At 44.8% G+C, this 27,986-nt stretch overlaps 1 protein-coding gene and 1 long non-coding RNA gene across 2 annotated transcripts; both read right to left on the bottom strand.

The window, feature by feature from the left end:
• Positions 1 to 319: 319 nt before the first annotated feature.
• LOC134483251 (uncharacterized) lies at positions 320 to 7,533 on the bottom strand. The gene is made up of 2 exons (XR_010060093.1): positions 2,229 to 7,533; positions 320 to 1,922 (listed from the first exon to the last, which is right to left on the bottom strand). It is a non-coding gene; the product is annotated as an uncharacterized LOC134483251 (long non-coding RNA).
• A 6,353-nt stretch (positions 7,534 to 13,886) lies between these two features.
• LOC134483548 (uncharacterized) lies at positions 13,887 to 17,871 on the bottom strand. Its single transcript, XM_063278779.1, has 6 exons — positions 17,695 to 17,871; positions 16,502 to 16,661; positions 15,893 to 16,036; positions 15,093 to 15,259; positions 14,276 to 14,381; positions 13,887 to 14,157 (listed from the first exon to the last, which is right to left on the bottom strand). Exons 1-5 carry the CDS (start codon positions 17,819 to 17,821, stop codon positions 14,317 to 14,319), a joined length of 663 nt encoding a protein of 220 aa, XP_063134849.1. The 5' UTR covers positions 17,822 to 17,871; the 3' UTR covers positions 13,887 to 14,157; positions 14,276 to 14,316.
• Between the last annotated feature and the right edge of the window lie 10,115 nt (positions 17,872 to 27,986).

The raw sequence follows: 27,986 nt of genomic DNA, 5'->3' as shown, positions 1-27,986 counted from the left end.
AATTGGTGAGACAGCTAGTCTAACTCCAGCAGTAAGGCCTCAGGGAAGACAGTAAGAACTCACAGGTGACCTCTTTTACTATTGAAACAGGCTCTTCCTATGGAGCCCAGAGTGACTGTAGGGTCCTAATTCTCCTGCCTCACAGTGACTGTAAATTCAAATCTACCTTCAAGAGCAATTGATTAATAGCACAGGGGGGAAGATCAGATTAAGGCTATCTAAAGGCCCCAGGGTGGTAGTGAAAGATCCCACGCAGAGAGACCCTTACTCAAGTCTTGGGAAATCGCGGACCCCAGACACAGAGAGACCATTTTGGATGTAATAAGCAAAGGCGAGGTTTATTACGGAGACCTATTACAGAGATCTCCGGGCCAACACGTATCCCACGCAGGAGACAGAGGTGTCGGCCCCGAGAGGCTGGGAAAAAGAGTATTTAAAGGCAGAGGCTGTGAGCACCAGGGGATGGGGGATGTCAAAGGGGAATGTACCACAAGTTACAGGATTGTTTTATGGCTCCAGGAGATAAGGGGACGCCAGAAGGTTTTATGGCCCCCTGGTTCCTGGAACAGAGCTACTAAATCAGGAGAAGGGTAGGGTCTTCAGGTCCTCATTATTTTTAAACGTTTGTCAAAACTGATGGAGCATTTGTATTTGAAACACCTCTGGTTAGGCTTGGGCTGTCCGGTTTCTTGGAATGCTCTCTGTAGGACACAATGGCTGAAGAGCACAAGTAGGGGCTTATCAGGGTCTGGAGGACATCTGGTTAAAGTATGACTCTGAGTAAGCTGGGGGGATGTCTTTGGATGGTTTATGGCTCAGTCCTCAATAGCCTGAGCTGGTTCTTGCATTCCTTTTCTTTATCTTTATGGCCTGCTATTCCTGGCGGCAGGGCTTAGCCCTGAGTTTGTGGCTTTTGGGGCTAACTCTTTTCATTTTATATTTTTAAACCTAGAATTCGTATAATTTTCTTTTCATTCCCGTCTTCTCCTACTAAATAATTCTAATCTTAGAATTTTGATATCAAGTCTCGTATTTGGTCTCACCAGTTGTCCTAACTGACTGGTACTGTTGTCTCACAACCATCAACCGCACAGCACCCACTCGATTTTTAACAAAAGCAATTAACCTGTTTGTCACGCAGGAGCCAAAAACTAAAACCAAGAAAATTATTAATAATGGCCCAGCTGTAGCAGAGAGTAGGGTAGTCATCTAGGGAGATCTACTAAACTAGCTCTCGAACTATCTCTGATGTGTTTTTCTGTCTGTCTTTTGTCTAACCTTTTTCTAAGTTTATTTATGGAGTCTTTAATTACTCCTGAATGGTCTGTATAGAAGCAACATTTTTCTTTCAGTATAGCACACAGACTCCTTCTTTAAGGAATATCAGGTCTAATCTTTTTTTATTTTGAAGGACTACCTCTGAGAGGGAGGTTAGGTATTCTTGGAGGTCAGCTAAAAAGTCTTTGGCATCAGGATTCTATCTGGACACTATCTAAACCTATATACCAAGGTCATGACTGTCTTTCAGAACTTCTAAACTTATATAGGTTGTGATCCCTGAGGCACAGTCCCAAGAAGTGTTAGGAGTACTAACATATGTAATGTTACATCATTTGTAATAGAAATCAAGCCTATCCCCACACCTATCTCGATGGAACCCAGGACAAACGTGACTAAATTTCCCTCTAGGTCCCAGCTCTCAGCCCTAACAGCTAGTACACGGCTGGTGAGGGCTGAGAACTGACGGCTGTCAGGGTGGTCAGCAGCACCAGGTATGGTCCTTTCCAGCGAGGATCGAGTGTCTGGGCTCAGTGTAGCTGCTTCCGACCTGGAACTGATGGGATGTCTCAGGGGTCTCCGGGGCATAGGCTGCTGTCAGCTGTGAGCAGATTTCTTTCTGTATCACCTGTAGGTCTTTTAGCCTGGCACACAAATCATTATTACTATGACATGTTGGTTCAGTAACATCATCTAATACAGTCAGGGGAGCTGAGGCCCCATATAAGATCTCAAAGGGGGTAAGGCTGAATTTGGAAGGGGTATTTCTTGCTCTGAAGAGAGCAGGAGGGAAGGAGTGTCACCCAGTCTGTGCCAGTCTCCATGGTCAATTTGTTTAGGGTCTCTTTTAGAGTTCTGTTTATTTACTCTACCTGTCTTGAACTTTGAGGTCTGTAAATATAATGTAATTTCCAATCGACCTCTAAATATTTGGCCACACCCTGGCTTACCTTGGCAACGAAAGTAGGACCGTTGTCTGACCAGATTACCTTGGGCATTCCAGACCTGGGGAAGATTTCTTTCAGTATCTTCTTGATGATTGCAGAGGCCGTCTCTCGTTTGGTGAGGAAAGCTTCTCTGTCTATTTCTGAAAAAGTATCTACAAGCACTAGGAGATTATATTTTTCTGGTTTTATCTCAGTGAAGTTCACTTCGACTTTTCGTTAAACTCTCTAGGTCTCTTTGTCCTGTTTGTTAAGCATTTATTTATTGACGTATTTTATACTTTTTTATTGTCTCTCTTGGCTAAAATCTTAAAGTCTATTATATATATTTTAACTATTTGGACAAACTTCTTATCTCTTAAATGAGTCTATTTTTTTATTTGGCAAAGTGAGTCTTTTCTTTGTTCTCTGGGGAGTATAGCTTCCCCTCAAGTGTGCCATTGTCCTTTATCTTTTAAGCAATTTGGGCCTTTTCTAAGTGAGGCCATCCCTTAGTCTAATCCTAGTTCTCAGTGGCTGTCTCTTGCAGGCCTGTAACCAGGATAGGCTCCTGTATAGCCATTTCCCGAGCCACTTTATCTGTTTTGTCACTGCCCCATGTCACTGAATCTCTTCCCTCCTGTTTTCCTGGGCAATGAATAGTACTCACAGTTGTTGGCTTCATCAGGGCATCTAAGAGATGGCAAAGATATCTGTGGCGCTGATGTGCTGGGGGGGTAGAGGTTCAGCCATTCTAGATGACATTGTGTTGTCCACCATGGCAGCACCCACTTGTCTCTGACCTTCATTCATGAAGAGAACTGTTCCCATCTGTGGACAAGGTCCTCGGCTTTCAGCAGGGGTCAATCAGCCAGTCGCAGAGGTCTTTCCTCCACCCATGTGCTTCTGTCAGTGTTTGACACTCGTGCTGTGGTGGCTCCAGGTCCGGATTGGGCAGCAAGGTGACCAGATTGTCCCCAACCGGTGGAGAATCTAGTCCATGGCAGCTGACCAGTGGTCCCATCTTTAGGGACACTCTATCAGCCACTCTATCACAGTTTAAGTCCTGGATTGGGTGATAATTGTTAGTGCCATGCTGGCAGGAACGGTGTGTTTCAGGCAGAAAAGCACTAAGCCATTCAACTCCCAGCATCAGTTACTGGTGTACTGAGACAGGTCTTAAGCTCCACATACACAGTCTATAGATATGTATACACATGGCCTCATCCAGCCATTTCAGCCCACGCAAGCCAATTTGGAGAGCAATTTTCTCATGAGCAAGGGATGGGGGCAGTCAGGGATGACTATGAACTAGTGGGTTACCCGGCCCACGCCAAGGTCCACTGTTCTTCGGGCAGTCCATAAGTATTGTTCGTTGTCAGTAGCTCCTTGCACTCAAGGTCTTTGGATATTGGCCCACAGGGGGGCATAGGAGCACAGAGCATTGGGTCCCTGTATCCACAAAACAACTGGGCGGGCTTCCCTTCTATCTCTGTGTATAGCCAGCACCAAGAGGCTCTCCAGTGTCCCCTCTTGTTCTTTCTGGGGCAGTCCCTGACCCAATATCCTTTTTCTTCGTATTAGGCACACTGATCTTTAGTCAGGAATTCTCTTCTGTTGCCAGGTACTATCTTCCTAGGTTCCCTAACTACTGTGGCCAGTATATGTTCCTCTCTCGTCTTTTATCTCTCTTTATCTCTCTAACTTCCTCTTCTTTTTGTCTCTTTTTTTTTTAGCTTTCTGTTCTTTTTACCTCTTTCTCTGTAACTTGTACTAACTCTCAGCAACTTAACTTAACCCTTTAAATTTTTGTAACTTTTTCTTCATATCCTTTCTTTATCTTAGCCAGATTGGTGGGGCATTTTTTAGCCCCTCAGAGACCCACCCTTGGAGCCTGGCGGCAGACCTGGCACTCCCTACCTTTAGGCGTCTGAAAAGAGCAGGCAGAAGTGAGGGCCTTCCATCCATCTCTGGAACACTTTTTCTGGCCTCTAGTAGGATTTTGTCTTTCCTCGGTGGTAAAGAAGACCTGTAACAGTTACTAACAAGCATCTCAAATGGGATGGTGAGAAAACAAGAGAATCTTGAGAATAGAGGTCCACTGAAGAGGGCAAATAGCATTTAGTCACACAGCTAAGCCAGGAGGCTTTCTTGGGACAAAAAGACCTTGTGTCTGTGAAACAGAAAAGTGAGCAGAGGGGCAGTCTATCTGTTACCGGTTGTCTCTCTGGACTTAGATTTTCCCTTAAGGAGTACCTTCCTTTAGTGCCAGCTCAGTGGCTTTATCACTCAAGAGACCCATCCTCTAAATGGCACTAGGCTTTCAGTAACAACTAATAATAAAAGGATGGAGAGACGATAGAACCTGAGTGTTAGATACTAAGCAGCTGACAAAAGAATTGTAACCAGTTCACCTGGGGCTTCTTGTCTCTTATATCTAATAAAGAGATTGTTAATACTATAGTACCAACCTTTAATAAAAAAAAACTATAGCTCTCTCCATGTCTCTGAATATCAGGACTGTAGTAGTAGTCCTTTACCAAACTGTCTCAGTGGGCTAAGGGCCCATGGAAACGAAAACATTAATCCTGACCTCGGCCACAGCCAAAGCCTGAATTCTAAATTCAAACTGGCAAAACAAAACAAAGTTCTTTACAGTTTGTTGTAGATTCTTTGAAACTATTTTAGGGGCTTCTCTGCCCCCCAACCTGGGACATTTCTACCACAGGGGCAGGAACTGGCTGCTGTGGGGATAGGATCAAAGGCATTCTCCATGCTAATGATGACCAGTGAGAAAAGTAATTTAATGCTGGAGACTGGCTCCTCTCTTGGAATAGGGCCAGCAGATAAGGCAGGCTCCTTAAAGAACTTCTCTTAATGAGCACCCTCTTTCTGTGAGCAAGAGTTGAAGGTCTGGTCACTAAAAGCAGAAATTCCTTTCTTGTTCTTGTTTTTCTTAGAGTCCTCTCCCACCTCACTTTTAGCCTTTTTAGATCATTCTTCATGTAGCATTTCTAACACAGCCTGTCCCTTTTTTATAGCCTGTTGACAGCATTTCTGATCTTTTAGGCAGCTATGCACTAAGTGTCATACCGGCTGAAACTCCGCCTTTAAGATTCCTTGTTCCCAGGCAAAATTTAAATCTTCCCCAGCTTATCACAGCTGTCTACCGTGAGATTCCCAGAGATAGCGAACCAAGGTGTAGCAATTTACTAAAAAATCTCTCTATAGTGTTTCTTTTTATCTTAAGCCTTTTCCTTTTAAACAGCTCCTGAAGAGCCAGAAAAATTGGGTGAGACTTGAGAAGTCCCCATGCTCGCTGCAGCAGCTCCGCAGCTAATTTCGCTCCCCCCTACTGTGTGCTGCGAGCACAAGCACAGATAAAACACTATGTTTTAAAAATTAACGTTGGCTATCAACCAACACACTGCCACTAGAGCGGGGTCCATAAAATTAAGTTTCTTACTCACTATACTTGTTTCATACCGGAGGCCTAATCTGGGGAACTTTTTTATTTATGAGCGGTTTCTTCCTCAAGGCTTTTGTTAATGTCTGTTTACACAACTGTTAACAGCAGCTAGGCTGATCAAGGGGAGTAAAGGGTGGCGCCTCTCTCCTTGGGAGGAGGCTCAAGAGAGAAAGACAAAACTCCCTGGCAGAAAACAATTTTTCTCAAGCAAATTATTTTTAACTCTTAACTTAAGCACCAAGAGGACCAAGTAAAACTCTTTGACGAACAAAGCAAACAGTTTCATGATTTCAAACACAGTTATCAGTCCAAGATTTTAAACACAGTTGTCAGTCCAAATTCAAACACAGTCGTCAGTCCAAAATTCAAAAACGAAACAAAAGCCAAAAAGACACTCGACAATACCACAGAAAACAAGCCAGACAAACAATATCAAGACAAAGCATCTTATAACCAACTTTCACAGATGCCTGGTACCTTCAGTACGTGGCCCAAACTGCAGCTTAACCTTAGCTGCTTTTGGGATGAGATGGACCATCTAATTCCACCTCCCAACAGGATTCCAGAGTGTCCTCTTGTCCTAACGACTAAGCACACTTGTCCGTGCCTATATTTAAATAGGCAGCCGAACTCGACCTCTGACGGAGTGGGATTCCTCGTCCACTCCCGCCTAGGTAAAAGGAGCATTCCATCTCCTTTGTTCCAGAAAACCAGAGTCAGGTCCTCCTGACTGTCCATAGCCGGGCTCTCCCGACTGTTCTCCGCCCGTGGAACGTCTTCCAGGGGCTGCAGCCTTGCGGGCCCGGGGCGTCCCCCCTTCCGCAGCCAGGGGGTCCTCACGGACCACAAAGGCAGCTGCACTGAGTGGGGATACACATCCACTCTCCTACAGGGCAGGAATACACATCCACCCTCTTACCACAGGGCAGGAATACACATCCACCCTCTCAGCACAAGGCAGGAACACACATCTGCCCTCTTACCACAGGGCAGGAATACCCATCTGCCCTCTTAACACTGACCAGTACTAAGACACACATATATACACACACGGCGGAACCAAAACAGAGACAGACACAGACTGACAATTGCGGCGCCGCTCACACAGAAACACTCAGACAAACATCCAACTCACCTCCAAGGGGTCTTCGGAGTCTGGGGTAGTCGCGCAGATCCCGGACGAGCCCCCATTATGAAAGATCCCACGCAGAGAGACCCTTACTCAAGTCTTGGGAAATCGCGGACCCTAGACACAGAGAGACCATTTTGGATGTAATAAGCAAAGGCGAGGTTTATTACGGAGACCTATTACAGAGATCTCCGGGCCGACACGTATCCCACGCAGGAGACAGAGGTGTCGGCCCCGAGAGGCTGGGAAAAAGAGTATTTAAAGGCAGAGGCTGTGAGCACCAGGGGATGGGGGATGTCAAAGGGGAATGTACCACAAGTTACAGGATTGTTTTATGGCTCCAGGAGATAAGGGGACACCAGAAGGTTTTATGGCCCCCTGGTTCCTGGAACAGAGCTACTAAATCAGGAGAAGGGTAGGGTCTTCAGGTCCTCATTATTTTTAAACGTTTGTCAAAACTGATGGAGCATTTGTATTTGAAACACCTCTGGTTAGGCTTGGGCTGTCCGGTTTCTTGGAATGCTCTCTGTAGGACACAATGGCTGAAGAGCACAAGTAGGGGCTTATCAGGGTCTGGAGGACATCTGGTTAAAGTATGACTCTGAGTAAGCTGGGGGGATGTCTTTGGATGGTTTATGGCTCAGTCCTCGATAGCCTGAGCTGGTTCTTGCATTCCTTTTCTTTATCTTTATGGCCTGCTATTCCTGGCAGCAGGGCTTAGCCCTGAGTTTGTGGCTTTTGGGGCTAACTCTTTTCATTTTATATTTTTAAACCTAGAATTCGTATAATTTTCTTTTCAGTAGGATTACCAGGGTCCTAGTAAGTTTCTCCAGCCTTAATTACAACCTGAGTCAGTCCTGCTGTATGGGATATCACCTGCTGCCCAGTGATATCACAACTTGGAATTCTTTGTCAAATATAAGCTGTTATGGGAATGAAGTAGCCACACAATAAACACTGGTCTGGATACTCCTAGGTCAAGAATCCCCTGTTGGAAATGCCTTGGACCGCACCATTTTACATTCTGGATCCTTCTGGCTTTTTAGCAGATTTATAAATACAAAAAAGAAAAATGGGCATAGTAATTTAAGCCTATGATCCCAGTCATGGGAAACTGAGTCAGGGTGATGGAAGACTGTAAGTTCCAGGGCAACCTGTGTTTCTAGAAAAAAAAAAAGGCATGGTGAAGATTCCACTCAAGTAGAAACCAAAAGGCTTTCACATGGGGCCTGCATTCCACTGGTCAGCACTCCCATCGTCACAGCCACAGGGAGACACTGGGGAATTTTTCCCACTGTCTCTCTTTGGGATGCAGTCCACCCCATGATTCTATGTGAGGAATGCCCCAAAGGTTGCATCATGTGAGGGACCTAGATAGTTCCAGGATTGGGAGAATTCAGGAGTTTATTATTAGGGATGATCTACAGCTTTGGCAAAGCTTTTCCCTCCACATGGCAGCCCCAGGTTTGGCCCCAACAGTAAAAATAAAATCCCCCCAAAATAATGCCAACAAAATATCACGAAGCCTAAATGTCTGACCAGTCTCCTCAAAAGTGCACAGGAACCTGACTCCACATTTAGGACCCACTATGGCCCCTGTGACCTGTGAGAAGGGATCTAATATGGGAATTAGTACAGTATGACTTATCCTTATGGATATCTTTGGTGACAATCACCACCTGACCCCTGAAAACCCATCTACCTGGGAGGCTCAGCACTCATGTCACCAAAAAAGCCCAGATCCTAGGGCCAGCATGGGCAGGAGGTGAAGAAAGTTTGTCCCTCGTGAACATCAGTTGCTGCTCCTGGCCTGACTCTATCCTCAGGAGACAATGTTGCCCCAGAAAGTGTGGGTGTCAATGGCTATTCCCAGGCCAAGGCTGGGATACTGCTGGTCATCCCCACAGTGACAACTCACCCCTGCATTGTGTGGTCATCCCCGCAGTGACACCTCACCCCTGCAGTGTGTGGTCATCCCCGCAGTGACACCTCACCCCTGCAGTGTGTGGTCATCCCTGCAGTGACACCTCACCCCTGCAGTGTGTGGTCATCCCCGCAGTGACACCTCACCCCTGCAGTGTGTGGTCATCCCTGCAGTGACACCTCACCCCTGCACTGTGTGGTCATCCTCGCAGTGACACCTCACCCCTGCAGTGTGTGGTCATCCCTGCAGTGACATCTCACCCCTGCAGTGTGTGGTCATCCACACAGTGACATCTCACCCCTGCAGTGTGTGGTCATCCCTGCAGTGATACCTCACCCCTGCAGTGTGTGGTCATCCCTGCAGTGACACCTCACCCCTGCAGTGTGTGGTCATCCCCGCAGTGACACCTCACCCCTGCAGTGTGTGGTCATCCCTGCAGTGACTCCTCACCCCTGCAGTGTGTGGTCATCCCTGCAGTGACTCCTCACCCCTGCACTGTGTGGTCATCCCTGCAGTGATGCCTCACCCCTGCAGTGCAGACCTTTGGGCCTGTGGCCCTCAGGATCCGGATTATCTGTTAAACTCAGTTCATAATCAGAATGTTTTGTGTTCAGCCTCTGCCTGGACTGTACTCCAAGAAGAGTTCAAGGTTTTCTGTGGCAACATCTAGCGATCAAGCCTGAGCAAAAGGATTCTCACATCACCCTGCAGGCAGATTCCCATAGTCATTTCTAGTCCATTTAAGCTGCTGCTGAAGATGCCTTGAAGGCATAGCCACATCGACCCTGTGTGTTCAGAGGTGATGTTTTCCTTCAGGAACCTGATGCTGAGTCTTCTAACCCAGCAGGCGGTCCCTGCATCAGGCTGGAGTCTTGAGTTTCTGTGTTGTCCTGATACCACCTGCTGTGTTCTCCTGGGGCAGAATGGATCTCAGAAGGTCTGGGCCAGTCTCACTGGTTGAGGATTCTTGCAAGGCCTCATCTCCAATTCCTGAGGGAAGGTGTAGGTTAGGAGAATGCCTGGATTTGAAATTCAATGTTTTCAGATTTCAGGATTGGATGAGGGGTACTCAGCATGTGCATGTGTCCATGTCTCTGTATGCATGCACATGCAGGCCAGGGATGGACACCAGCAACCTTCCTCAGTCACCCTACCCCTCTCACACAAAGGAGCTCTCACACAGAAGCTGTGGCTCACAGATGAGGTTGCTCAGGCTTAGAGTCCCAGAGATTCTTCTGCTGTGCTTCAAAACTTTGAGAGAGAGAGAGAGAGAGAGAGAGAGAGAGAGAGAGAGAGAGATTCTACCAGCTTGTACAACCATGCATGCACATATGGATGCCAGAGGGAAATATCCGGTGTCTTCCTTTTCGAACAGGGTCCTAATCAACTATCAGGTCTCTATATCTTAATATCTAGAAGGGGTCCCAGCGTGAGCATAGCCAGGGCATACACATGCTTGTCTGTCAGTCAGGCAAGAGGCAGAGATCTTGTTCTATTTTTCATGGTTAATGCTCTTAGCACCCTTTAGGGCCTGGCGGAAAGCTGCCTGGAGACTGCTGGATCTGATGCTGGCCTAGACAGCCAGGGCTATTGATGATGGATGTCCAAAGTGGCCCTCATTCTTGGCAAACTTCTCTCTTCTAGTCTAAATGTGCTTGGGTGTTTAATGCAAGGACTGGGTTGTAGTTTTCCTGTTCTATCCTGCTGCCCCCTTGTTTTCTTCAGCGGGTCACCTGCCCTAGTGAGGAAAGAGAAGTGTGTGAGCCACAGCACCACCCTCCCATGCTTCTGCTTGCTGATCTGTGGTATCTGTTGATGTAGAACCGTTCCTGTGGCAGTCCTGTTGATGTTTGTGAGTTTTGAGGATTTACGCCAGTGTAGTAATGTGCATAGTCACCCTGGGAAACCCCACAGGAAGTTGGTCCCCAGGTTTCAGCACACAGAAGCACAGGCCATAAGAGATGCCCAGGTGTTGAAGGAGGTCCAGTAGATGTGCTGTTAGTTTCCTGTGTCTGATGCATGATTGTCCCTTGCTTAATAAAATGTATACACAAAACTCTTTAAGTGTCCCACTGACCTCTGAGAAAGAACATCAGTGGGAAGATGGCTTTGAACTCTTAACTCCCTGTTCCTTTCCTCATAACAGGTTTCTGTAGCAACCAAAGGAGAGAAGCCACCTGAGGGAAGGAAGTCCAAGACAGTGCCTAGGAGCAGAAGTAGGGTCTGGCTGTAGAGGGGACAAGTGGCTGGGTATAGGGACTCTAGGATCAGAAAAGAGGTTGCCTGGCATCTCCCACAGCAACGAAGACAGTCACGCATAGTCATGCTCAAAAGACAGTCTGATCCAGACTGTCCCTCATTTCCCAGGCGATTATAGATGGTGTCAGGTAGCAGTTGAAAACTGGCCATCAGGGCATGATTCAAGTGTTTATTAAGGTATCATGGCATCAAGAGTATATGAGGGAATAGCCATATGTACACAGAACGACTTGCAGATCCAGAGAGCAGGGAGGGAATAGTCAGGAGCTCCTGCTTGCTGCTGCCTTAGGGGTTCTACAGAAATCCCAGTGGCACTTGGGAAGTGGAGGCAATATCAATTAGGGATTGTGGCCACATGGGGAGATTGAGACCAGCCATGTGCTGTGGCATCAGAACAGTGACCAGCGATGACAAAATGAAACATAAAACACTGGTTGCTCAGCTTTGATACTGCTGACTGCTGACGTGGCCAGGGGCCATCCGGTTCACCAAAGGCTCAGCCAACAGTTGTCTCTCCACTCAATAAAAGTCAAAGAGTGGCCCAGCTCCAAAACCAAATGTGTGCCCACATTGCAATGGCTCCGGTACTGTTTCACCTCAGCTGCGGAGATCTCAGGATCCATGAGTGTCCAGCACGCACACACCCAAAAGAGACAGTCTTAGGGGTCTTAGGCAGGACTGAGGGTGGTGAGCCTCTGCCTCACGGCTCAACGGCCCTGACCTTGGCATTGTTTGGGCACAAGAGAGCAAAGTGCTGGGGACAGACAACCTGCAGTCTACCATGCTGGAAGGGCATGACTAACACTGATTGATCACATCCATGTGACTACTGAAGCTTTTCCTGCTCTCTGTAGTGGTGACCTTACAGAAACCATGCACACCCGGTTTAGACTGTATTAAAGTAGCCACCATTTCAGGGTTCCCTGCAAGGTGCCATGGGACAGTAGTAGCATGAGTCTGCATGTATCTCGACAGTTTTCACTAGGGACTACACACACACACACACACACACACACACATACACACACACACACAAACACACACATACACACACACTTACTGACATGGTGCACATTCTTTGCACACAGAAGAAAGTGAGTAGTAGTGAAAACACACCAATCATGGAATTGATGGAGGGAGCTGTGGGCAGAAGCTGGGGTTTAGAGTTACTTAAAGGCCCTATGCAGGCTCTCCTTTTGTTGGATGAGAAACTTCAACTGCAATGTGGTTCTTTATTTTCTTTCTCTAAAGCACAGAGGGCTAGGGTGGATCTCAGGGCTTTGAGCATGTTCGGCAAGTACAGTCACACTGAATTAAATCCTAGGGCTGGAACCCTATTAATCTTCTACAGAATTACAGAGCAGCCTCGATGAAGACTCTCAGCTGAAAAGGTGGACATCTCAAGACAGGTACTGGACAATGTCTGTCAGACTTGACTGAAGACTGGAAATGTTTTGCTATCTCACAGGAAAAGAAGGCCCCTCCCACTACACTGTACTCTAAGGACATTTTATTCAGGATAGGATGACATGAACTATTGTCTCATGTCACAGATGTCAGCACAAAGTATCCAAGGTATTGTATGCCAATGGTAGCATCAACAGAACAAAGCACACAGTGTCATGAAGACATAAATTATGAGTTTGTGTAGCAAGACCCAGGCCTCTTCCAGGTTCTTAGATAGTAACTGAGAACCTCAAATACGGTAGTGATGTGATAGTGTGGGGTGAATCTAGTTACAACTAGTTTTGACACAGATGACACTTTTTGTGTCATGGTCAGTTTATAATGAATGACTAGACCTAAGCATGAGAGTAACCAAATACTACATTGCTTTTCTAGCTGGTGAGCTTTTAAAAGCCCTGGGGTGACAGCAAGCTTTTGTGGACATACTGGATTGGTTCTTCTGTACTTTAACTCTCTGAGTCACCTCCACTCTCAGCAAGTTAGATCAATTCCACAAATTGGAAATCAGTCACCTGAAAAAAATACATTCTTAATACGATCCCAGTTTGGCCATGGAAAAAGGTTAGCTTGAACTGTCCCACCTCGGTTGGGCTTGCACAGGCCTGCTCTCCAACAGAAACCTGTGTTCACAGCTGCAGGCTGCATTCACTATGGATGCTCTTGAGGTTCCTCCCTAAACTGCTTAGATTACAATAATTTTCTTGCTAACTATCAAAAAACTGATTATGCCAACCTGGCCTACAAGAAGCTAGTTTCTATTCTGTATTTCTCCCTAAACTGCTTAGATTAAGATACGTTTCTTGCTATCAATAGAACACATTATGCCAAGCTGGCTTACAGGATCTAGTTTCTATTCTGTATTTTATCAGATGTGCATAATACATATGGTCATCATTGATAACAGGTGAAAGATCTGCTCTAATATGAAAACTAAGTGGTGCTGGAGGATGATCCTGACCCACAATGAGGAGTGGGAATACCAGAGCCCTGTAGGGATGCCTGGCAAGCTAACACATTGAGCATGTACGGCTCAGTAAGTTCCCTGTGAACACACATCTCCTGAGATCTCTCTATTTAATCATAGGTGATCCTGTCCACCTAATACAGCCCCTCATGTGGAATAACAAAAGCCACCTGCAGGAGCTGTGGTGATGACTCACAGGGTAGAGCATCTGCTGCTCTCTCAGAAGAACCACGTGGACCCTAACAATTGGGTAAAGTGTGTCAGTGATTACATCATAAAGTGTGTGTCCGAGGAACAGCCACATTCTCCACACAAAAGACACTGTCACACTGTGTACCCCTTGGTGACTTTGAATTCACTTATTAGCCCAGGATCCATGGAACATGCAGAGATCCATCTGTAGCTGTCAGTTCTAAGTCCACAGGAGGGGACAGAACCCTTGAGTAAGAATGATGGTCTTAAGAGTCAAGAGATAGAATTCAATTTTTATTCATAACAAATACATTTTTACAACAAAACAGGATTAAAATGAATAAAAATATTTAAAAATATTTGAAAGTAAAAATAGTAACAAGAACATATAAATATGAAACAACAAAAAGAAAACTTCAATTAAAATCATAACAAAAATATTTCTAAAAGCATATTCTTAACGAACATTTAGAAGAACAGACGTATTGCTGTTTCTCCTCTAGCACACATAATGAAAGGCGGTCCCCCAAGTTGTCTCTCAAGTGCTGTTTTCTGAGAAGAAAGTAAGACTTCAATCAGTCAGGCTGGCTTAGTGGTATATAAATTTAGGGTCTCTAAGAAATGACAAATTAACTCAGAGGATGAATACTCATCCAAAAAATGTTGTTACCATTCAGGATGTTGGTCATCAGGGACTCCTGAGAAAGCAACTTATTCTTCAGGAAGCTCTCTTACTGCTGTGTGTCCAATTCCAGCTCTCTTGCACTTTCTGAGACCTGGGAGAGGAAGGCAGTTTTTCAGACACTGATTTGGTGGGGAAATGCAAGCCAGCTGTCAGAATGCTGCCTTCTACCACCTCAGTTCTATTGGACAGTCGACATGGACATTTTAAGTGATATCATTGTTGCTAACTCTGTGGGCAGGGCAAAATCTCCAGAGAGCCTCACAGTAATGTGGGCTGCCAATATGGGACCCAGACTTATACCAGTGCAAACCAAGAACAGGGCAATGGCAAGAGACCTCATCAGGTTGCAGGAAGAAAGGAGATGTCCATATGTCACCAAGGTTAAAGCCAATGACAAGTACTAATTTGACATTTGCACTTGGTTCTTATCCCAAAGGTGCTTCCTACACAAGAGATCACATGACCACAGAGTGTCATTTGTCAAAGAACCAAGAAACTGTTCAAAACTCTACATAGGATCCAATGTATCACATGGATATGCAATAATATGATATGTTATTCATCTGTCACCATTTCTAGACTGCAGCTTCAAAAAGAGCAGCAAAATATGCTTGCACAGTAATTCAGTTTCTGAAAAGTGGTTAACTTCCCAGAATACTTGTGCATAGGCAGAGCAATGAACAATTCCATTACATGAGGTGGTTGGCTGGTTGTGAGTGTAAATTAGAAAGGTGGTAAGAGAAGCAAAGATGTATCAATATGGCAAATTTTATCAGATATTGTTAAGCTAACACGTCCCTACCTGATAATGCTGGTTCTGGCCGTTGATGGTCTTTATCTTTCTTGTTGAAGTCAACCAAATATTTCTGGTTCAGTGCACAATCAAGATGTACCTCCTTGCTCTCCTGCTTCAGTGGGACCAACTTCTTCCTACATGTGTTCTCCATCAGGAGCTGGCTGAGCAGGTTTCTGGAAATACAGTCTGCATAGTAAGATCATGCTGGCCCTTTCTGCCATTCCTACTCCCAAGTCCCACTAACTCTACCAGGTCCCACATACCCATGAAGACTTAATAAAATGCATCTTGATACATATAAGGCTGCTGCACAAACCATAAAGAGTTAATTCGGGGAAGAATAAATTGTTTGCTTGGCCTGACACCAATTAGTGTCCACACCTCTGAGAAAGAACATGGATCTACCACTATCCATGAAAGCCCAATGCATGGGGCCAACATCAATTAGTAGTGGGCCAACACCCTCAAAGGAGGTCAGTAGAACCAAGAGAAGGTCATGCTAACCATGTGGTCCACGCACTGAGTTTTGTAAAACCTGGTGTGACACCATATGTCCAGGTCAGCCTAATAAACTTCTGCTGACTTCGATCAATACTGTTCTCTCTAGAGCCTTTTGAAGATGCCTAGACAATCCTGGGATGAGTAACAGTCTTTTATGGAACTGAAAACTGAGTCCTAATGACCCTGGAACACTGATGGGTAAATAGCACAAGAGATAGAACCAGAGCTGAAGACCGTCCAATCCAGAACAAAGAAAGTCAGAAATGGCCATTCCACAAGTGATAGCCTTTCTGACCAGGACTTACCTAGAGAAGGTAATCTCCTTCTTCAGCTTATGGTTGTTCTCATGGACCTCAGTGTTCTCCATCTCTAAGTTGTGCAGAATTGACATGACCGCCTCCTCCATTCTCTCCAGGTCTTCATAATATGGATTTTGCCTGAAGTGTGGCCTGGTCCGAAATGATAGAATACAATGAACATCGGCATTTAGGAATATATGAACTCAGGGTGGGTCCTATATTACCCCAGGCTGCTGCCTGGATCTTCCAGCACTCAGTCCCCTGCCTAGCAAGGACAGAGACTCACCATAAACTCACTGCAATTACAATCTTGCAAAGCCACCAGCTGTCAAGGGCTTTGCAAATGCACACTGGGCACTCACTATCCCTGACTTTATCCCTGAATTCTTCATTCAGACCACAAGTTCTGCTTTTAAATAAATGGAAGCAGATGAGTCCATTTTCAATCTCACTCCTCAGGAAGGGTCAGGTTCTGAATCTCCACTATACAGGAGGTGAGGTTTAGCACAGGGTGGTTAGAAAGGCACAGCTTTCTAGAACCCAAAACCTTAATAGGATAAGAAGGTGACCTTGCAGACCCAGGAATAAAACAAGAGCATTTGGAGCAATTCATACCTGTTCTTCATGGATCTGTCTGTCAGAAACCTCAGGCGATCTCTCAGGTCATTGCTCTCCTCGGTAATGAGCTGCAGCTCTTTAATCAGCCTCTCCTTTTCCTTCTTGGCCTGATTCTTGCTTAGTTCAGTGCCAGGTGATGATGTTTCTCTCCCAGCGTCTGTAGGTAGAAGAACACAAGTGAACCTGCATGGGGAGAATGCATAGAGTGTCCATAGACCTCAGTGAGGCCTAAACAGGAGAACAAGCCAGGAACCCAGTGTCACTGCTAGGCGATTGGTCTATGCTTAAGAGACCTCCTCAGGGGATCTTAGTTCTCCCACTACTCCATAGAGACCAAGAGACGGAAGCAGCCAAGTGTTCCCTATGCCGGACATCACGTGCTTACATGTACCACGGAGATGGCTTCTCCAGGATTATTATCAGCTGAACAGGGTACAGCTTGGTTTCAGGACCCTCACTCCTGTGGCTTCAGAACTCAGATGATAAATTCACCATCCACAAAACTTGAGTGATTGGAGACACTCAGATGCCCTACCCTGATACTATAAGCCAACAACTTTGGATTTAAAATGCATTTCCAGGGAGGATATGTTCAACAGACTTATCAGTGTCCCTATGTGAAATACCAAATGCCCCAGAATTGCGAATAGGTTACAGGCTGAATCTTGGTCTACACGTTCAAAATAGGTTTGGTATTGTAGAAAAATTTTTGTAACATACAACCTCTAATATATAAAGCAAACGATGACCCTGACAGTTAGAAATAATCAGAGAAGGTCTAAGAAATAAGGTTATTGCCTGGAGCACAATCTCTCCCTGTTACTACTGTCAGATACCCACTGTATTTAAAGAAGCAATGATAGTGAAATACATTGCTGCCCTGTCTAAACTCAGAAAAGGTGGACCCTCCATGACTACTGATGGTGTTATTATATCAATGTAACAGAACAAATGAAGAGAAAAGTAAAGGCCAGAAGTTCACAGTATAATAGCATTGGCCTTACCATATCCTCCCAGTGGGGATGGGGAAACTAAAGTTCTGAAATCCTTGACTTTAAGGAATTGTGATATTCATGGAAAATTCAATTCCTTTTCAGATGCTCCAGTTGTTGTGGCCCATTGCTAGAAAGGTCAGCTTAAGCCTGCAGCCACACTGGCAGGATGCTCAAAATACACTGCCCAGAACTTACTCCACATTCCCCAGAAGTGCTGTCTTTGTCCATCATTACTTTGAGACGAAAAGCCAGACTCCTTCACTCTAGTCTGTCCACAATCGACGTTCCCCCTCCCAAAACGCTTGCGAAGACAGGAAAACATGTCTTAGGTTGTAACCGCCAGACTCAGACTGAGAGAAACTAGGGCACTGGTTGTCACTACAACACTGGTGACATCACAGAGGATGCCAGAACTCTCTAGGAGACAATAGAATGTCCAAGAAGGGACAGCAGATGTCATGGGGAGCAGACTTTGCCTCCTGCTAATGTTCTCCCTGTACTGAGCATATGCTGAGGGGCCCTTTCCAGGAGACTTTCCTGGGGCAGAGCCACTGAGCATCTCCTTCCAAAGCCAAATTTTCCTCAAGGCTTCATTATAAAAAACCTTAGTAATTCCTATGCATCTAAATGAATGTTTCCTGTCAAATCTTGCCTAAATAAATGTCTCATCCTAACTCAAATTGTCCTCATTCACCAATGTTAGCCATTAAAACTTCCTGAGATTTCACACCAGCTTGAATATGCAGTCAAAAGTTCTCCTGTCTCATTCTGTACAGGTGCTTTATATCACATCAAGAAATAGTCTGCATGGTAGGTTACAACATGCGTGTGTATTAGGGGAACACTCATGAAGTCATGTCTTAGCAATCGACAATTGCCAGAAAATTCCTTAGGAGAAAGAGTTGAAGTCTTTATGGTGCTAGGAAAAGTGTGGAGACCAGTTGCCAGAGGAAAATGCAATATTGGAGACTCCAGTGAAGGGAACCTCATGCTGCTTGTGGGGTTCTGCTCTTTGCACCATTGCCGCCAAAGGAGCACTGCTCACAGGCCTGAGTAAGATATACCATGAGCTTTTATCAGAAAAATAAAATACACAAGAGATATAGAGGGTGCACAGAAACATCTAATATGAGGCTATAAACATCATTAAGTGGATAGAGCAAGGTCCCAGCACCTGTACACTGGGAAATGGCCACCCCACCAAACACAAAAGCATCTATCATAGTAAAAAATGAATACTTTATAGAATGCACCCACTAACACTGATTGATCACATCCGTAGTTCAAATTTTGGGGGCAAATTCATGGCCTTAACTATCTTTGTCTCAACTTATATAGTAAAAAATAAGAAAGAACGAGAAAAGAAAAAGTCAAAACTAAAAGCTCAAGCTTCTCATATGAGGATTGCAGGAAGTGTTATATGGGAGTCAGTTCTGATTAGGCCATTTTAGATAGAACAGTGCATAGTGACCCTTAATGTGATGGGCCCTATATAAAGCTTTTTGCAATATTGGAATTTTAACAAACCTCATCCATAACGTACGGAAGAGGCACCATGAGATCACCATGTGATCACCATTCCTTACTCTGTATCAGGTTATTTTTCTGCATCCTTGATTGTCAGGCATATAACAGCAACAATCTGAAATAGCTGGTAGACATGGAAAAACATGGCTAAAACTATAGTTGTGGGTTACACACCTCAACTGTGAAAGGCTAATGCTGTCTGCACTGTCCTTGGAGGCCACTCTTATAAGCCTATTTATTGCAAAGTGAAAGGAGGTTTATCTGAGCTCAAAGTGATCCTGGCCAGCCAGGTAGAGGGCAACATGTGATACTTGAGACCCTGTTTTAAACCAGCACAGAAATCCACACTTCATTCAAAGCATCATCTACGAATTCTCGATTATTTACCATTCTCTCCCTACCAGTCGTTCTGTTTGGAATGGTAGAAAACAACTGGAACTGATCTTTCTATTTTAAGGACCTTGATCTCTCTTTTTTTAGGTCCACATTAAGAGTGCATACAAATGGACATCACCATCTGAACATCTTAGTATTATCTACTCTGTATATATAGCATAATACTGTGCCTATGGAAATCTTAAGCTTCCTTGAATGTAGTTGCCCCATCAAGAAGTGTGAAGTTCTGAGTTCAAACCCCAGTGATGCTTTAAAGGGACTAGAAGGAAGCCATCAGAGATACTCCACTTCTTTGTCCTTAGATTAAATCAAGTTGACACAATGTGAACCTGGTGGGCTATTTAACCATGCATCTTTCTCCCAACCCCTCTTTTCTGAGTTCAGTCCATGGCAGAATTCATCCCCCACCATCCTAGATATTTCTTTGTATATTTCTACAAGAGCCAGGTTTCTTTTTTTTAATAGAATTAGTTGTAGTCAATCAACTGCTGCCCTATGTGAGAAATGATTAGTATCTATTGCAACTTACCACACTGTATTTGTGTATACAAGTACCTTATTGGAAATCCAGCATTACTGAGGGATTGGAAACCAGTGCTGTGGCCTTGCCTTTCTGTGCCTAGTCCTGGCTCACAGGCAGCAGCGGGCAGACCTTGAGTTCCTCTTCAGGGACAGAGTGATGTTGAATGGGCACTGAGCAGGCAGAGAAACACAGCTGAGGCAGCTCCTTTCAGTTATCAAACACATCATCTCCTTCCCATCTTAAGGGCTACTGTTGAGGTCTTGCCCCCATACGTACCTTAATAGCAGTGAATTTGTTACAGCAGCCATCTCTTTCCTATTGTTCTGTAATACGCCTCCACATCATGGATGCCAAGAAAAACACTAACAAAGAACAAAAAACTCTGACGTTGAACTGTGTGGTGCTGGTCACATACCCTGTTATGTTCTGTATGTTATGAGGTTTGTTAATCTTAACAAGTTCCCCAAGTGTATTCTTCACATAGGACCCAATAGATTCAAGGAAAATAGGAACAATTATGTGTAAAATGGCCTGAGTCAGGGCCCATAGACCGAAGCATTTCCAACACTTGTGCATGAGCCCATGTGGATTTTGCAATGAGCTGGGCCTAGCAATGTCCAGTACACAGTTGTGAGCTGTTGCTCTGGTTGAACTGTATTGGTGTGTGCATTAATAAACTACACCTATTTAAATGAATTCAGTGTCCTGTGGTTTGAATCCAGACCCCTTGACACCAGATCTTCCCTTCTGCAGCACTTGGGAAAAAGGCTAAGTTTAGGAAAGGTGACGTCTTGTCATAAGTTATGTGACAAGAGGGATGGTGAATGATCCCTTGAGATAAGAATCAAGGTTTCCTCTGTGGTATTTAGGTCTATACTGGCCCTGTGCAACAGCTTCAAGAACCCATTTCTGATTTTCCTTGGGATTCCCGTGATGATGCACTCAGACATGATTGGAAACAACCAAAACGGTGGTCAGACTTGTTTTATAAAATGTAGGTAACATTGCAAACTTATGTTGTAGGATATTTGATCATATTGTCATCCCCAATATTGTGTTATTTACTTAGAAAAATACCTTCTGGCTGTGTAGTTCAGTACTAGCACCAATATTTAACCCTAGAGCTATTTTTGTTTGTTTGTTTGTTTGTTTTTTTGTTTTTGTTTTTGGATGAACAAGTACTTTCCTATTTTGTGGCCCAGCCCTAGCCCTTACTTCTTTGCACAGTCATAGAGAGACCTCAAACATATACTCAGACAAGGCCACCTGAGTGTATAAAAGGGCCTAAGGCAATACCACATAATGACATTGAAAGTGGGCTCTCTTCTTGATCCACGCCTCCAGCTCTCCTGACATCTACATGAATTATAACTCCTAATGCAGTGTAAATGATGTCTGCGCTATTGCTGAAGGAATCATGAGAATAACAACTGTAAACATTCCACCATGGATAGAATTTGTGGAAAGAGGTGACTGGCAGCCAACAAGAGGGCTCTACAGTTAAAGGGGCTTGCTGTCAAGTCTGATGAGCTTGACTCAATCCCCAGGACCCACGTGGTAAAAGGGAGAGAACCAAGGGCCAAGCTGTCCTCTGGCTTCCACTCATGTGCTTACATGTATGTGAGTATGTATGTATATGTCTGTATGTACGTATGGATATGAATGTGTGTATGCATGTATGTGTATACGTGTATATGTATATGTGTGTATATGTCTGTCTATATGTGTGTATAGGTGTATTTGTTTGTGTGTATATGTATTGTATGTGTGTATATGTGTGTATGTATATGTGTATGTGTGTATGCATGTATGTGTGTATGTGTGTATATGTGTGTATGTATATGTGTATGTGTGTATGCATGTATGTGTGTATGTGTGTATGTATATGTGTATGTGTGTATGCATGTATGTGTGTATGTGTGTATATGTGTGTATGTATATGTGTATGTGTGTATGCATGTATGTGTGTATGTGTGTATGTGTGTATGTGTGTATGTATATGTGTATGTGTGTATGCATGTATGTGTGTATGTGTGTGTATGTGTGTGTGTATGTGTGTATGCATGTAGGTGTGTATATATGTGTGTGTCAGCATGAATGTGTATAGTCATGTATATGCATGTGTTTTCATGTACGTGTATTCGTGTATATGTACGAATGTATGTGTGTATATGCATGTATGGACACACAAACACACACAATGTTAAAACATAAAAAGCTCCTTGGAGTATTCACCGTGCCTGGATAAGTGGTGACCATGTGGGGGAAACACATGTCCATGTAAGCACACCTGTTCACATGTGCTGAGCAATGCCCAGCCTGGTCTTGAGCTCACTACCTGCCCAACGATGAGTTTCTGCCCACATGGTCTTCTCAGAGCCAGGCGACGATTGTTCCTGCCATGCCAGTTCTGTTCCCGTTTCTCATGCCACAAACCTTCTAGGTTGAATCTCACCTACTGACGCAGGAATCTAACAGCCTCCAACCCAGTGAAGTAAGTAAACTTCTTCCTGACATCCTCAGGCTTGGTGTCCCCCATGAGTCACAGGGAGGAAGGATGGCATGCACCAAGGAGAAGGGCCATGGGCAAGGAAGACAGGATCATAAGTCAGTCATCACTGACACCAGCAAAGTGTGTGCTTCAGAGCTGGCTCTGCTCACTCTTGTCCCAGTGGCAGGACTTAAGAGTGGTGCATACCTGTCACCCAGCACTCAGAGACGTCTGAGGCATGAGAACCAGGAGTTCATGGCCATCTTAACTAATGGTGAGATCAAAGCCAGCCTGGGCTGCATGAGACTCAGTCTCAAACAGGCAAGGAGGAACTTGCTATATTTGAGCAAGGGAGCTGCCATCCTCCTGGGTTCTAAACATTCACTGCAATACAGAAAGATGCTAGGGCTAGTGTGGCAGAAAGTAGGAGACAGAGAAGCCAGGTTAACCCTCCCTAATCTTCTCATGCTGTGTGAGCTATGAGTAGATGGTGCCCTATACACTGTGGACAGGATGGTCTCTCAGACGGTTCAGAAAGCCATGGAGGACTCCAGCAATTCTCCATTTGGGTGTCACTTGAGTCTTATATGTGTGTGTTTACAAGCCAAAATATAAGATCCATAGGTGGCTGTGTAAATTCAACATGGCCCAGCCATGTGCTGGAATATTATTCAGCCTTACAGAGGATTCAGATTCTGACCCTTGAACAGGAATGAGAATGGTAGCCATTCTCCTAAGTCAGACCTCCAGGCAGTGCAAAGACAAACTAACACTGTATGACACCACTGAGGGCTGCAGTGTCACCAGTTATATAAAGACAGAAAGCAGGAAGGTCTACAGAGCTCCAGGGGTGACATGGAGTGGGGAGGTTGGAGGGTAGGTGTGTAAGTGGGACTGAGCCTCAGAGGAGTCAGACATGGCTGCAGAATATGCATGTGGCTGCCTCCCATACCTGTGAGTCCTGCCTCCTCAGAAAGGCAAATACAGCAAAAGAAAGGAACAGAGGGGACAGGCTCTGACCACCTGTAGACACACACAAATGACGTGACAGAATGTGCACACTGATGCCTTGCTGCAGGAGCAGTTGAGCATCGAGAAGGGTTGAAAGAGGCTGGAAGGGCTGAGCATGGCACTTAGTTCAAGGACATAGCTTTAGGTCCTGGGGAACCTACGGTGCCCAGGCCCCATCCTGCTGATACTGAGGGACATCGCTGACATTCAGGGTGATGGCCGGGCTGGGCTGGGGAATAGGTGTCCACTCTCACCTGCCTCAGCTTGAAGATGCGCTGGGTGAAGTAGGACTGCAACTGCTTGTTGGATTCATTGATGCAAATCTGCTGGAAGCTATTCTGTTCAAAGTCCTCAAATCTGAATATGGCCAAGACACCAATGGGCAAGCACTGGGAGACAAGGTTTGGTTATAGCCGGGGCCTCCTGGAAAGACTAGCCCTCCTGAGAGGAGTTGCAGAAGAGGGGGTGTGTTTTCCTGACCTGTTTGGTACCCAGTGTTTTTTTGCCAAGGGTTCCTTTATTACTTCTTGATGGAACCAGGCCTGCACATATCCAGGAAGCATTGGGGTGGAACCTAGGCTTGGTGCCCACATGCTGGCATCGCTGAGGGTGAAGCCTAGCCTATCACACTTCCAGACACCGAGTGCAAATGCCTGGGTTCCTATAGAAGGGCGGTTCTTACCGTTCCTAATCCTGTGTCTCTTTATTTCAGTTCCTCATGTTGTGATCCCAACCATAAACTTATTGGAGAGCTACTTCATGAGTGTAACTTTGTTACTGTGAGGAACTGTAATGTAAATGTCTGGTGTGCAGGAGCTCTGATGTAGAACCCACAGATTGAGAGCAGCTGCTGTAGAGGATGAGAGTCCCCTGCCAGCCCTGGTGTTTGCAGAGATCCCCTGGGTTCCTAGTCTCCATGGCTTTCCCAAGGACAGGGTTTATTCTTGGCCATCTCAGGGCCCGGGACCTCACAGAAACAGCCTCTCCCATGTCCTTCCTGTTGAGGAGAGCGTGTTTGGTCCTCAGCACAGACCAGTCAAACAGGGCGCTGTATAGACACTTGGCCAGGGGTCTCCTGCAGTTATGGCCTCTGGACAGAGGGGTTTCTTACCTGGGGTGGGGCAACCATGCCAGGTACAGGCAGTGATGCTCAGAGTCAAGACCTAGTTTAGTCTTATTTTCATAGACAAAGTTGCCCAGGCTGGCCTCGAACTTGCCATGTAGCCAAGGATAATTAAACAACTGATCCTACTGCCTCTACCCCCCATGGCCTGGCATTGCAGATGAGTGTCACCAGAGCTGGCTGGTCACAGCTGCTATACGGCTCTAAGTCAGGGGCCTCATGTGCAGGAGTTTTATGACTGTGCCATCCCCACACTGCAACCAGGGTTTTCACCTTTCTCCTGCTGAAGTCTGCTTAATCCTACCCTGGACCCAGGACACAGCAGCTGTGGGAGACTCAAAGCCTGAGGCTTCAGCACAGCATGGGTACACAGCATGGCATGCAGCCTACAGGGCTGTGAAAAAGCCAAGGAAGTGCTTCTCAGCTCACCCCCTGTAGGAGTGTCTAGTCCATCCTTCTCTCCATGGACGCAGACATCTGCTTCCAACTGCCCGACATGTCCCTCGGGTTTTGAGTTTCCTGGATGCCATGTCAATGCCACCACACAGAGTGCTGCCTCTACTGGGGACACACACACAACCTCTCTGGGGGACATCTGAGCCAAGCAGGGATTGGGTGCACTGCAGAGAGGTCAAGTCATGTCGTGAAGTACCTTGTCCCACAAAGGCTCACTGTTCAGGGAGTTGACTGGAAAAGTAAGCTTATGCCCCTGGGCAGGGTTCCCCATAGGGAGTGTCCCACACCCTGCTATCAGGTCTATTCCTGGTGCCATGCAAATTCAATTTGCAAGACCCAATGCTCTGGAAATGTCAAGAGCTAACAGAAATGTACCAGGAAGTGCACAGCATAGCAAAGGGAGAGGATGGCACAGAGACCTATGCTATGGGTTAAAGGGCACGGAAAGGCCACCTCGAGCACAGGGGTCAGTCACCTCTTTCACAAAAAAGGCAAATGGTCAATGCTCTCAGCTCTGGGAGCCTAAAGGGCTCTGTGGCTCCTAAGCCCTGCAGCTGCAGCCAGAAGCAGCACTGAACAGGATGTAAATGCTGAGTATGGCGATGTCAATAAAACTTTATTTACAAAACCAAATTGGTGGTGGTGCTGGTGGTGGTGGTGGTGGTGGTGGTGGTGGTGGTGGTGGTGGTGGTGGTTGCGGACTGGTTCATTTCAAAGCATGCTGGAGTGGCATGGCCACTGAGCATCTGGAAACACAGAAAGGAATGCGACCGGACGCAGGGCTCCTAACACCCTAGACGTCGACCTATGGCACTGGAACAGGGTCCCTGAAGGTAAGTCTGGACAGTCAGATAAGGTAAGTACATTTTATTACAAGGAAATGGGACAAGATAAATCTTCTCTTCATCTTGCTATGCTTACGCATCTTTAAGAGTGCAGGGAAGTCATGTCTATCAGTCTGGTTTAGAAAAGTGTTTAGAGACAGCAAGAGTAAACTCCTTGGTTCCCTGATGAGGGTTCCAGGGATTCTGATATCTGGGTCAAAGTGAAAGTTAAGGTGAAAAAGGCTGTCAGGCAGGGCAAAAAGATTCCAATTTCTGGTCTCTTTGGGCTGTAATTTTTACTGTGTTCAAGGCCATGAATGCAGACAGGGTAATAACGAATACAGAACAAGAAGCTAGAGCTTCATTAAGACAAAACGAAAGTAAAAGTTTTGCCCTCTGCACCACTGCCTGAAGCAGGTTTTTCTAAGTCGTTTCCCGAGGATGGCATGTTGACCATTAGATTCACATGATGATGATGACAAATTCACCTGCTTTTTCTTTTCCTATAATTAGGCCAGCATCGATTCAAGGTGTGGCCCAACCGACTTATTATAAAGGATGATACTGGTTGGTTGAAAAAGGTAGTAGCTTTCTATGAACCATATATTAAGTTTTTATGTATATTAAAATTAACATTGGAAAGAACAATGGTAGGAGAGGAAGCTGGAGGACAACTGCTGCAAATGCTTGCTTTTGAAAATGCTAATGAAGAGTACAGGAGAGCATTATTACCTATAAAGGAGGCTGGGGATATTAATGCTTATATGAAGGCATGCAAGGGTATCTTTTCTGAAAATGGAAAGATGCATATTTGGCACGTATTGATCCAGATAGAGTTATTAAATTATATGTTTAAATACTCTTGAATATCCTACAGGCACTTTCGCTCAGGATGAGTTGCCTTTAGAGTGGGTTTATATTAAATAAAACTTTAACCAAACATTAACAAATTATGAGGAACAAATTTCTTTAATTATTCAGCAAGGCATACAAAGACCTGTTACACTGTGGGGATATGATTGTGCTGCTCTTGTTTTCCCATTAAGCAAAGATAAAGTGGAATATTTAATGCAGATGTCTGAGGTTTTTCAATTAGCCATGATTTCTTACACTGGAAATATTGAATTTCATCCTCCCCATAATAAATTGTGGGATTGCTTTAAAAAACAAAAAAAAATTTGATAAATACACTAATTTCTGTTGATCCATTACCATCAGCCCTTACTGTGTTTACAGATGGCTCTAACACCAAGATGGCTTATTGGACCAAAGATTAATTTTGGGGACAAGAATCTTCTTTTGGGTCAGTACAACAAAATGAATTATTAGCGGTAATTAATGTATTCCAGGATTTTACTCATGATGTAAAATATTATAGCTGAGTCCGCTTATGTTGTAGGAGTAGTACAGAACATTGCGACTGCTGTTGTTTCTACATCTAAGCCTATATTAAATGTTATTCTCACATATTAAAGCCTATTGTTATTATGAAACTCTAGAATATTCATTACACATACTAGATCACATTCAAAATTTCCAGAATCTTTAACACTTGGCAATCATATGGTAGATCAATTAGTGGCATTTGCTACCCCAGAAGAACACAGTCATAATCATGCCAATACATGATATTTACATGTTAAATATAAGCTTCCCTATTCTCAAGCCAAACAAATTATTGCTAATTGTCCTATGTGTCAGTCTTCACGTATAAAATGTATTCCATCTCAAATTAATCCCAGAAGGATGCAACTTAATACATCGTGTCAGATCGATATAACCCATATTTCTGAGTTTGGTCGCCTTTCACATATAGATGTAAGCATAGATAATTTTTCAAAATTTGTGTGGGCTACACCATTGCCAGGAGTACGCACTGCTCATGTTATACAGCATCTATTGGAAACTTTTGCTGTTATGGGACTGCCTTCTAAAATTAAAATTGATAATGGACCAACATATATTTCTTATCAATATAAACAATTTTGTCAACGATATCATATTGTACATATTACTGGTACAGAACACAATACACAAGGATAAGCTTTTGTTGAAAGAATTCACCATACCCTGAAATGACAAATTATAAAATTAAAAAGAGGGAAAAGAGATGGCCTTATGCAACATGAATGGAGT

Source organism: Rattus norvegicus, chromosome 19 (assembly GCF_036323735.1).
Source record: "Rattus norvegicus strain BN/NHsdMcwi chromosome 19, GRCr8, whole genome shotgun sequence".
Classification (NCBI taxonomy): domain Eukaryota; kingdom Metazoa; phylum Chordata; class Mammalia; order Rodentia; family Muridae; genus Rattus; species Rattus norvegicus.
Note: the sequence above shows the minus strand (reverse complement) of the source record. Positions and strands in the feature narration are given on the sequence as shown.